Genomic DNA, 12792 nt, shown 5'->3' with positions numbered 1-12792 from the left:
ATGCTCAACTTCCTTAGCTATCAGGGAAATGCAAATCAAGACAACTTTAAGATACCATCTTACACCTGTCAGAAGGGCTAAAATAAAAAACACCAATGATAGCCTTTGCTGGAGAGGTTGTGGAGAAAGGGGTACACTCACCCATTGCTGGTGGGAATGCAAACTTGTGCAACCACTCTGGAAAGCAGTGTTTTGGTTTCTCAGGAAATTTGGGATCAACCTACCCCTGGATCCAGCAATACCACTCTTGGGATTATACCCAAGAGAGGCCCTATCATACAACATAGTATATGCTCAACTATGTTCATAGCAGCATTGTTTGTAATAGCCACAACCTGGAAACAACCTAGATGCCCTTCAATGGAAGAATGGATGAAGAAAGTATGGAATATATACATATTAGAGTATTACTCAGCAGTAAAAAACAAAGACTTTTGAATTTTGCATACAAATGGATGGAAATATAAAACACTATCCTGAGCGAGGTAAGCCAGACCAAAAAAGAGGAACATGGGATGTACTCACTCATATTTGTTTTCTAGCCTTAAACAAAGGACATTGAGCCTATAGTGAGTGATCCTAGAGAAGCTAAATAAGGAGAACCCAAAGAAAAACCTATAGGCATCCTCCTGAATATTAACCTTCATCAGGCCATGAAAGGAAACAGAGACAGAGACCCACATTGGAGCACCGGACAGAAATCCCAAGGTCCAAATCAGGAGCAGAAGGAGACGAAGCACGAGCAAGGAACTCAGGACCGCCAGGGGTGCACCCACACACTGAGACAATGGGGATGTTCTATCTGGAACTCACCAAGGCCAGCTGGCCTGGGTCTGAAAAAGCATGGGATAAATTTGGACTAGCTGAACATAGCGGACAATGAGGAATACTCAGAACTCAAGAACAATCGCAGTGAGTTTTTGATCCTACTGCACGCACTGGCTTTCGGGGAGCCTAGGCAGTTTGGATGCTCACCTTATGAGACCTGGATAGAGGTTGGCGGTCCTTGGGCTTCCCACAGGTCAGTGAATCCTGATTGCTCTTCCAGCAGACGAGGGAGGGTGACTTGACTGGGGGACGGGGAGGGAAATGGGAGGCGGTGGTGGGGAGGAGGCAGAAATCCTTATTAAATAAATAAAGTAAAAAAAAAGAGTAGATTTAAACCAAAAAAAAAACACAAATAAGAAAGATGGTCATTATATTTTAGGCAGCATTTTTGTCTCCCACTGTCTTGAAATTGAGGTGATCTTCAAGAACTGTTGATTAGTTGTGTTTTAACAGATATATGAAATATAAAAAATATGCTTTCATCCTTCCCTTCCCATGATCCTACAACTGCCCCATACACCTGGGTTGCTAGTCAATATTGATGCCCCTCCTCAGCAACTTTGTCTAAATGGAATCCCCAAGTCTTTATTCATTGTTAATCCAAGATCTTCTATTTCAGCTCCCAATCCCTCTTCATTTAGATTTCCCAATTCATATCATAGACTTACATATGTTCATTGTCTCATTAAATCGACACACCAATATAATGACCTATCTTGCACCTATCACTCCCATAACATCTTCCCTAAGGGGTCTCACAAAGTCCCACTTGTCAGTAACCTGCTGTTCTCTGTCTCTTCTCCCAGCCACTCTCTTTGCAGGAAACCATCAGTTGCACAACCTGGTTAGAAAATCCAAGTAGTAAATTTGCTCTCTTGACATCTAATCTCTTCTCAAAATGCAGCTGTCACCCCATCTATTACCGTGGACATGTTCTACTGATTCACCCACACGCAAATTGCACAGTGCCCTGCTTTCTACCTGACAGATGACCCATGTATGCCTAAGAGAACTCCTGTATTTACCTTGCAAATCCTTACTATTCCCTGGGCACCTCCACAACACGATCAACCACCTCAAGTCTGTAGCTCCTCTCCTAGACCCCATATGTCAGCAATTGAGCTGGTGGCAAGCTGCATTTATTTTCAAGGTACTTCATTGTGGTTCGAAATAAAGTGTGGATAAACCTTCATAACCATTTCTATTTCTAAAGTTTGCCTTGCCTACCCATTTCTTTCATATTTAGTAGTATCTTCCTTAAGCATTTTCTTTGGGGATTTATTTTTAAAACAATTCATCTATTCAATGGGTACTATTCTTTCTTCATTTTGAGGAATTGCATACCCAAAATATATACAGTTAAATATAATCACATTTGCACCCTATTTCCCTTTCAGCTACCTATAATCATCCCCAAAATAACATTTCACAACTTATTGACCTCTTTAAGTCTAGTTAATGCTACCCATGTGTACATGCTTGTGTAGCCAGGCACTTTAGTATAAGAAACCTACTAATGATCACATTCTCAAAAAGAAAGTGTCTCAATTTTCAGGAAAGATCTATATTCAACAGATTATTAATAAGAAGGAAGGCCTAGAAATAATTCACACAATGGTTTTGACTGGCTTGTTTTTAGGTATGCTTACACAGAAAACAACTACCATTATAAGTTCATGATGTGAGAGTCATTTCAAATCCAAAATTCAGCAGTTCACAGTGCTCTTCTTTATGCTCAACCTCTTATATACTTTCCACTCCCTCTCCTCAGAGTTCTCTGAGTCTTGGAGAATGTAAGTGGAACTAGAAACAGTTATGTCATAAAATATAAACAAATATTGAGAAGGACAAAGACTACCTGTTTCTTTCATATTAATCACCTAGATTTGTTGTGTTAGGTGTGCTGCCATCTGCTTTATAGAACATGTAAGAAGAAGGGGAACCCTAGGAAAGGAAGGCATCTTAAGTGAGAGACAAGGAGAATGAAGCTCAGGGTAATGTTGGTGCTGTTAAAGAAAAAAGTGGCAGTGATGATGAAAAATTGATGAATAAGATGGAAACCAGACAAATGATTAAATAACAACAAGTTCATCATAAAACTTAATCAAAATTCTGGTTTTGATAATTATATTATTAGGTAAATGAAAACAATTCTAACACAAAATAAAGACAGTCATGAGTTGCCTGGTGTAAAGATGGAAGAAGATAACAGCAAAGTAGGAGTTTAAAGGAATCAAAGAGAGAAATTCAGAATGAAAAATAAAATTGCATTTGATGCAAATGGAAATAGGTCTCATTAGCAAGTGCAAAGCAGTGCAGAGAAAGAGTGACAAGGGATATCTCTAGAACATGAGGACACCATGGTCTCAAAATTAAGTAAAATTCAGAAAATTCCCAAGTGTTCTTTCAGCAGAGAGTGAGTTATGTTAACAGCATCTGAATGTTGTGACCTACCTTGTCAAAGAGCCACATCAGGGAGAGTCCATTTCTAGGTCAGAACGTAGGAAAATTTGAGCTCTTATGTAGAAACAAACCTGTGTTTGACACATTTAATTTCATATGTGTACTGAGGAGACCTGATATATATCCGCATGTTCTGTGCACAGTCACATAAAGGAACTAACTGGAGTATTGTGAATTTTTCACAAGAAAAATGTGAATATGAAACTATAATTTTATGTCAATTTCTATAACTTTCATCATTGATTTTGATGCCTTATATCTGTCATGAGCAACACCTTCCTTCAATGCTCCAATTCTAGAGCAACTGCAGCAGGAAGACATGCAAATGAGGCTTCTCTTTGCCAATGAAAACCAGCACTGCCCTGACCCTGCAGTTCAGACAGAGGAGCCCAGACCTGTATTCCCTTGTCCTCCCATTCACTGATCACCACTGATCAAAGATCATTCACCATGACCTTGGGGCTCAGTTGGCTTTTCCTTGTCATTGTTTTAAAAGGTAATTTATGGAGACCATATGCTGTGTGCATTTGTGTACACGAGGAAGAAGAAAATTGGATTCTGTGACAGTTTTCTAATCAGGAATCTCTGTGTTTGCAGGTGTCCAGTGTGAGGTTCAGCTTGTGGAGTCAGAAGGAGGCTTGGTGCAACCTGGAAAGTCCCTGAAACTCTCCTGTGTGGCCTCTGGATTCACCTTCAGTAACCACTGGATGAGCTGGGTCCGCCAGGCTCCAGGGAAGACCCTGGAGTGGGTCGCATCTATTTATGATAGTAATAGCATCTACTACACCGATGCTGTGAAGGGACGATTCACCATCTCCAGAGACAATGCCAGGAACACTGGAAATGGGCAGTTTGAAGTCTGAGGACACAGCCATATATTATTGTGCAAGAGACACAGTGAGTGAAAGCTACTGTGAACTCAGACACAAACCTCCATGGAAAGTGCTTAGGACCAGCAGGTGGCGCTGACAGCACACAGACCTCTGGGCCACAGAGGCGCCTGATCAGAGAGGCATAAAGAGATGGACTCCTCTGTGTCTGGGCTGCATCTCCATATCACATTCTAAGATTCTCTCTACAGTAATCTTTGAAGTGTTCACAGTTTTATTCAAATATCTATTTTACATTGTGACATGCTTCTCTGTTTATTGTACTGTTTTGCCCTCTATTTCTTTATCTCTCTATCTCTCTCTCTCTCTCTCTCTCTCTCCCCCTCTCTCTTTCACCAGGCACTGCTCTTCTTCCCTTTCTGCCTCCTTCATCAAGCAGGGCAGAAGTGGTTATGTTTAGTGAAGTGTCAGATTGTGAAGAAGAAGAATAACCTGGAAAATGTTAGCCCTAGACTCAGGGCAGCTCAAAAACATATGTGAGTCCAGAGAACCTTGTGCCCTCTTTTTGTCTCCATGATAACTACACTACCCACATATAAGTGTATATATATACACTTAAAAATAAACTATTTCTTTAAAAATTCATTCAGTTCTGGGAGTTATACCAATGGCTAAGTTCTCGTGTAGTATGTATGAATCCTTGATCCAAATCATAATATTTAAAAAATGTAGCCTAAATTTTGATTAATAAATATTGTGTTTGTAGCATCAATCCTCCTTGTTAAAGGCTAGAACACCATTTATCTCATTCAAGATATCAGTCTTATTTTTCTTCCCACAAAAAAATCTCATTCCTCTCGCTTGTCTGAGAATTGGGTCCACAAGGTATAACAAGCTCGGGGAACACATGTGAAAGGTGATGCCCTCCTGGGCAGACAACTTCCTTCCCTCCATCCTCTGATTGCACTCCTTCATATTGACAAATTCATGTAGGCGGAAGACATTGCATAGGCCAACATCTCCAATAACCAGAGACACGGATATTAAAACCTAAATGATAAGTTGCTGTAACCAATGGTGCAAGTGCCATTTGCCAAAGGAAAGTATTGAAATGAGTGTGGGGGATATAGAGGAAGGATTCATGTACTGTATTCATATGAACATGGCTCTTTGGTGACATTGGCAAACACTATGGTGGTCCCTCAGAGGTTTACACATGTAAGACCGTGTTACCCAGAAATCTCACTTCTGGTGAGCAGACGAAGGAAGCAAAGAGGAAGGAATAGGAGCAGAGGAGGAGGGAAGAGAGAAGAGACATGAGAGTGGAAGAAGACAGAACAGTCAAAGTAGTGAGAGGAAAAAGAGAGAGAGTAGTCTGATGAATGGATATAATCACAGAACATTATAAACAAGCATGATGTTGACATTATAAGTAGGATGAATGACAGATAGAACCAGAACATTCTCAAGCAACACAAGTTGCTAATACACATCTATCTCTCTTTTCTTGTATGCCTATAATTGTGCAGGTTGATCTCTGCTTTGTTTCTGGGTTTCTGTCTGAGTGCCTGTGTGTTTACTTAGGAGATGCTTATTTTCTCATAATATTACATTACACAGGTTACCACAGCATCCTTGGACAAGTGAACCCAGGTCATGAGTCCTATGGGACTAGGAGTGGAAATTTGCTTTCAGGTTCTGGGCCTTCTTTCCCTGAACCAGCCTCTACAGACATACCAGTTCCTCTTCCTGCCTAAGATTCCTAGTGACTCTGTGAATATCAGAGACTGAAACACAGAGCAGTAGATTCTGAATTTCTCTTTTCAGTGTGGGGCAGACACTGCAATGCTCATGTGCACAATCTGCTCTTATTTTCCATGTTCACAGTAGATGATTATGTCATCATTTCATGTGGTTCAGACTCTGGATAGGAGCCAGCAGTTAGAGATACAATTTCTTCCTTCCCCTCTTCCCCGTCCTCTTCCTGAGATAGTTCTAAACATATACAACTATGAGTTCAATCCAGAAAAAAGGAAATGTTTGAATGAATTAAAATGCTCATTGCTGATACTGTGTCTTCATATGTGTATGTTTGCATATGACTGTGTAGGCCACATGATGATTAGGAGAGTCTTCCTCAATTGCCCTTTAACTTATTTTTTGAGACAGATTCTCACACTGAAACTGGAGCTCACATGTTTAGATAGAATGTTTAGATATAAGTCCCAAAGTACCTCCTGTCACAATCAACCAAGTGATGGGAATATAAGTATAAACCATCAAACCCATGTTCCTAGTTAAATACTGAGAATCAAACTGAGATACTCATACTAGGAGGCAAGCACCTTACTCCCTAGCCATCTCCTTAGCACTGGATATTATCATTATATATTGTATATGTTAATAAGAATATTGTAATCTATAAAAGGAACAAATGTATAATGATTTTAAAGGACAAATATTTTGGTAATTATGGATTTTTAAACCATTTATTGCCTAGATAAAAATGAAAACCATGAGGCAAATCCCTTCAATGTCCTAAAAATTCTTCCAGTTGTGCAACTGGGTAATGTGATGAAGAGGAAGAACCTGGGAAGGAATGAAAGAGGGTAATAGTAATCAGAACATATTGAGTGAAAATATTTTCAAAAAATAAATAATTAATTTTTAAGACTTTATGTCAATGTCAGGAATAGTGATGCATTCATTTAATCCAGTTACATGGGGCAGTGGCTAGAAAATGTTTTATTGTTCAATATCAGCTTGGTCTACATAGTGAGTCCAGGTCAACCAAAATGTGCCAGTCAAAAGAAATTAAGAAAGAAAGTCAGCACTTCTACCAGTGAATATGTAGAAGGAGCAGTGGGCTGCGTCCTGCCACCTAGCCCCCACTTGGCTAGCTTACATCCGGAAATAATAACACACAAATTGTATTCATTTAAACACTGCCTGGTCCATTAGCTCTAGCCTCTTACTGGCTAATTCTCACATCTTGGTTAATCCATTTCTCTTAATGTGTTTAGCACCACAAAGAGGTGGCTTACCGGGAAAGATTCTAGTCTACGTCTGTAGTGGGTCGGAGAATCATGTCTCACTCACTGCCTTCTTCCTCCCAGCATTCTGTTCTGTTTACTCCACCTACCTAATTTTCTGTCCTATCAAAGTTCCAAGGCAGTTTCTTTATTAACCAATGAAAGTAACACATAGACAGAGGACCCTCCTTTATTATTTCCCCTTTTTCTGTTTAAACAAAAAAGAAAGGCTTCAACACTAACAAAGTAAAATTACATATAACAAAACAATTATCAAGCAAGAATTACAGTTACAATATTTAGATCTATTTTATCTTTTACTATAATAAAAGAAAACTATAACTATAAGTAACCATTCTTCAACTCCATCAAAGACTCCAGAAGGATATAATATTACCTAAGTAAACAAGAAGTAAGCAACTTCCAAATCTCTAGAAATGACAAAGACATCTCGCTGCCTGGAGAGTCACCCAAAGTTCCTCAGTACCATTGGGGCATTCATCTTCAGCCTACAGGCCCATAGTAGCCAGCAGACTTTTCCATGAAGCAGGAAAATTCAAAGACAGTTCAGTCCCTTTTTACTGTGTCTTGCTGAACGTCTCATAGACTCTTTCATGTGTCAGGAACTTCAAAAGACCATCTCACCTTTAGACAAGTTCAGCAGTCCTCTCTCTGTGGTGTATTTTGTGTCCAGTTTATGCAGCAGTCCAGGCAAGAGCAGTTTCTTGTCCAAATGGCTATCAAACTCTATTAAGAACCTCTTCAATGTCCATCTTTCTCTTGAAGTAGACTGGTGCTGCAAAGAGCAGACATGTCTCATTGTCCTGAAAAGTCCTAAGTTATTAAAACATTAAATGTCATATTCTGCAGTCTTTGAAAGATATGAAGAATGCCTATCTAACTGAAATATATCTCTATATATCTGGAAAATCTAACTAACATGACTACAAGCTTGAGTATTATTGATGATTATCCATTTCCATTAACAACTTATATTTCCTAATTAAACATTACATTTTAAAAATGAACTATCCTGTGATACTTTAATCAATATCAGAAATACATATACATATAACAAAATTGACCTTAAAATCCATACCAATTCAAATTACTCATATCTATATCATATACCCCTTTAAACGTAAAAGAACATTTATAAACAATATTTTGAAATATGGACGTAGTTATTTCTCTCCAAACTGCGTCGAGCTGAATGGGGGCACTGTTAATCAGATCTTTTATGGTGTAATCTGTGTGCTAGATTCATCTCAATTAGCAGTTGAGTGAAGTCATTTTTTGAAGGTATTCACAGCAACCTTTCAGGACTGTGTGGTCTATCATACCATATTGGGATAAAAGCAATCCACAGGGTCTCATCCTCTGTGAAAACAAAAGAAGGACTTTTCCAAAGCATCATAACCTTAGATCCAAATTTTGAAGTCAAGGTATTTTCAAAATATCTATCTTGGATTAGTTCGCTAGCATTTATAAACAAATATCTTTTAGCAGCTGTTGCTCCTTCCTCAACATTCAAACAATTCAAAGAGAGCATAATAGCATATAGTATCAAGGTTCTCAGTGTATTTTCCATCTTTGTGTGGCTTTATTTTAACCTATATTTCTTTTATTTTTACTGTTATTTTACGAGACAGGTTCTCTGTATATCTTTGTCCTAGAATAACTCTGTAGACCAGGCTGTCCTTGAACTCACAGTGATCCCTCCGTCTCTGCCTCCCAGGCATTGGGATTAAAGGTGTGTGCTACCACACCTTGAAATCACAGAGGTCAATCTACCCCTGCCTCCCAAGTGTTGGGATTAAAGGTGTGTACTACCACACCCAACTACTGTCTTTCTTTCTTTTTTTAAGAACTTTAACCTTTAGCCTACATATATTTTTAACACACTGTAAACAATTTGAGATATTTTCTTGTATCTCTCTTTACTGTATATCTCCCTTTTTCTGACTACATTAGTCTTTAAGGAGAGGATTAAAGCCATGGCTTTGATGGATGGATCTAGCCCATTTCTTAGCTTTCTGCGATTCCAGCCTGTGGCTGAGGTACTGGACAGAGCCACGTTCATTGCCACAACTTTACCGAGTTTCAAGGTCCCTTCCAAAAGATTAAGGGCTCCACTGCAGGAAGGAAAGCAAATGTACCCCTTCTCTGTGGGAACTCTTCCCTGAAGATTATGCCTCATCTTACACAGACTCCACAGGAGGTAGCATGTCAGGAACTGAAGTTACATTAGTCAGAATTTTAAAAATAAATTTACTGAGTTATTTTCAGCATACTACAATCTCTTTTTACTAATGTATATCTTAATGTACATTACAAGAGTTGTCTTGTGAGTAAACACTGGTAAAACATTCATTTCCCTCCTGAGGTTCCGATCAATATTACACCATACAATTATTTTAGACACTTTGAGGCTCATGCACTAAAATGTTTATGTTTTCTGTATTAGTTCTCCGGGTCTTTTCATCCTTAGAAAGATGATGACTGAAATTTTATAATGGATTTTATATTTTTTATAATTTTCTAATCTCATAAATTGCTTGTCTTTAGTCTTTCTGGTCAAACACTTTAGTCTTCAAGGGTGTGGAATATATGTTATGAAGCATCATTGCTTCCCATTATCTTGAAACTCAGCAGATATTCAATAAATCTTAATTAAATGTACTTTTTACAAATTCATGAAACATAAAAGTTTATGATTATTGCCATTTCCCCCTCCAGAGATTCTACAATTATCTCATAAGCCTATGAGCCCCATGAATACACCTGAATCTCCTAATCACTATTGCCAATAAGGAATTCCCAAATCCCCATCCACTGTCCAATCAACATCTTGTATTTATCTTCCCTCTTTATTGAGGCATCCCCAAATTACAATCACAGACTATCAAGGGCCCTCTACTTTTCTCACCAAGCCAGCAGAACAATACAATGAATGATCTTACAACTTTTACTCTGTGAACATCTCCACTAAGGAACATCATAAAGTACTACTTGCCAATGCCCCACTATTCTGTCTCAGACCCTCTCTGTTAAGAGTCTCTGTAGTTATATTTTCACCAGTTATTGATCCTTCAGTTGTCCTGTGTGTCAATGAAGTATAAGTGGTAAATTTTTATTTCCTCCTGGCCCCTGTGCTCTTCCCCAAACTCAGCCAAAATCCCTGAACATCTTCTGGTTTTCTACATTTCAAATATCCCCAGTGTCCTGCTTCCAGCATGTCTGTTGTCCTTAGATGCCTAAGATAACCCATTTAGTCACCTAGCTATACTCATTGTACTCTTGCCATCTTTCTAAATATCATCCACCATAATTGGTCTCAAGCTGTTCTCCCAGACTCTCTTATTATCTGGGTTTGTGCTAGTACCAAGTTGATTTTACTATCATGGTACTGCACCTGAAATAAAGTGTGGTAAACCTTTGTCATCATTTCTTTTACTGAGAGTTGCCTTGCTACGTCTGCATATTCCATTTAGCAGAGACTTATTTAAGCATTTCTTTGGAAGGTTTTTTTTTGTCTTTAAACCATTCAGTCATTGAGTAGGTACTTAGTTTTCTTTATGTGAAAGAATTGTATAGTCTTCATGTATACAATTAAATAGGATCAAATCCCTATACTATTTCCCCTTCAACTCCCTTTAATATCCTCCAAAATGCATCACACCACTTCATGACATGTAGAAGGTCAGTTAATGTTGGCCATATGTGCACATTTGTGGAGACAAGCACTGCAACATAGGAAAATTCCAATGACCACAGTCTCTGAAAAGAAGCATTCTTCCTCTCCAGGAATGGTTTACATTCAACAGCTCTTCAGTAAGAGGTAATGTCTGAAAATAATCTCCTTTAGGCTCTTGGCAGTCTTGGTCTTATGTAGGGATTACACACAACAGAACAACCATTATGATTCAAAAATGTGATTACCATGTCACATCCAGTATACAGGATATCACAGCACTGCTCCCTATGCTCTATCTCTTACATTCTTTCTGCCTCTTCTTCCTCTGTGTTTATGCAGCCTAGCAGGAACATGAACGACACTAGAAATTCATGTGTCAAACAGTAGAATAAAGATTGGTGGGGAAGGAACATTGCCTGATTTGATCATTTTGAGAACCTAAATTATGTGTTTGCTGTTCTCACTTCTGTTTTGTAGATTTTCTAACTAGAATGGATACCCTAGGAAGGGAAAACATCTTATTTGAGAAACAAAGAGTACCAAAGGCAGAGTTGTACTGATGATGTGAAAGCAATGGTGAGGTGTTCTGAGAGAAAATGAATGAGTAGAAAGGAAACAAGAGAATATTTTTTAAAATATTAAAAACTAAAAATGCAAGGTCCTCCTAAAACTGTTGCCTAGAAACAGCATTGTCTCAGAAATAATTAAAATTCAGAAAATTCCCAAGTATTTTCATAATATACAAGGAGTTCTGCAAAGATCACATTGCAGGTCTGACCCTATCTAAGAGACACATCAGGGAGTAGAAAAGTCCAGCACAGACAACAGGAAAAGATGAGCTTATGTATAGAAACAGAGATATGTGTGGAATTCCTTAGTTATACTTTTAAACAAAGGAGACATATATCATGGAAATAAAGCAAGTTCTGTGCAGTTGCACAAAAGATAAAAAAATAGGTGATGAGTTCTAAACCAGGAAAGGATGAATACTGAGCTACAATACTGTGTCAATATCTATAAATGTCATTATTGTCTTTGATGAATATTATCTGCTCTGAGAAATGCCTTCCACTGAGATCCAACTCCCGTGCCTCCTATAACAGGAAGGCATGCAAATAAATCTTCTCTGTGTGCATGAACACCAGCACTTACCATATCCTGCTGCTCTGGGAAAGAAACCCAACTCTGAATTCCCAGGTCCTCCCATTCAATGATTAGCACTAAAAACAGGCCACTCACCATGGATTTGATTCTTAGTTCACTTTTTCTTGTCATTATTTTAAAGGCATGTAACGGCGTAAATGAATGCAAACAGAGTGTAAAATATACAAACATCTTTAATGGGGAAATTAAACTTACAGTACCACAGGTCCTGCGGAGAACAGGAAGCAGAATGGGCGGCTGTGCACATGCCCGGCAGATTTATAGGTAAACATTCGCCAGAGGCGGAAACGCCCCCTAAGGCTGGGTTTAACCCTACATCTCCCCCTTTTGTCTAAATAAGACAGAACTAAACCAAATACAACTATAAAAAATAATAAATATAACAAACAATATTGAGAAAAAAAGTTTTGCTAGATATTGTATCTCAAGGAGTCTAAATATAGTGAGTAACTACAATTTTATAATCTTCTACTCCGTCTGAAGATCTGATCTGAGAAGGGAATAAATATTACTTAACAAACAAGAGATATCCAAAATGTGCAACAATTGACAGAGATAACTGACTACCTGGGCAATCACCCAAAGTCTCATTTGCAAGGTTGAGTCAACCAACTTTGGCTAAGGCCTAACATAATTGACATTCCATTATTAAAGGCAAGGAAGTTTCTTAGAACTATCCTACGCTGTCTTGGCAGGATATGACAATCCTGTTTCATCCACTTAGGGATATTCTGTATCTTTTTCAGAAGTTGAGGTATGGGCTTTTCTTAACCCAAAG

At 38.5% G+C, this 12792-nt stretch overlaps 1 gene segment (V, D, J or C); it reads left to right on the top strand.

The window, feature by feature from the left end:
- Positions 1-3741: 3741 nt before the first annotated feature.
- Positions 3742-4154, top strand: LOC121438631. The segment is given in 2 exon segments: positions 3742-3787; positions 3889-4154. Coding segments are annotated over 2 exon segments (312 nt in total).
- The last annotated feature ends 8638 nt before the right edge of the window (positions 4155-12792 follow it).

This window comes from Microtus oregoni, unplaced genomic scaffold, assembly GCF_018167655.1.
Source record: "Microtus oregoni isolate MIOR12 unplaced genomic scaffold, Mior012 000056F_ref0000123, whole genome shotgun sequence".
NCBI lineage: Eukaryota > Metazoa > Chordata > Mammalia > Rodentia > Cricetidae > Microtus > Microtus oregoni.
Note: the sequence above shows the minus strand (reverse complement) of the source record. Positions and strands in the feature narration are given on the sequence as shown.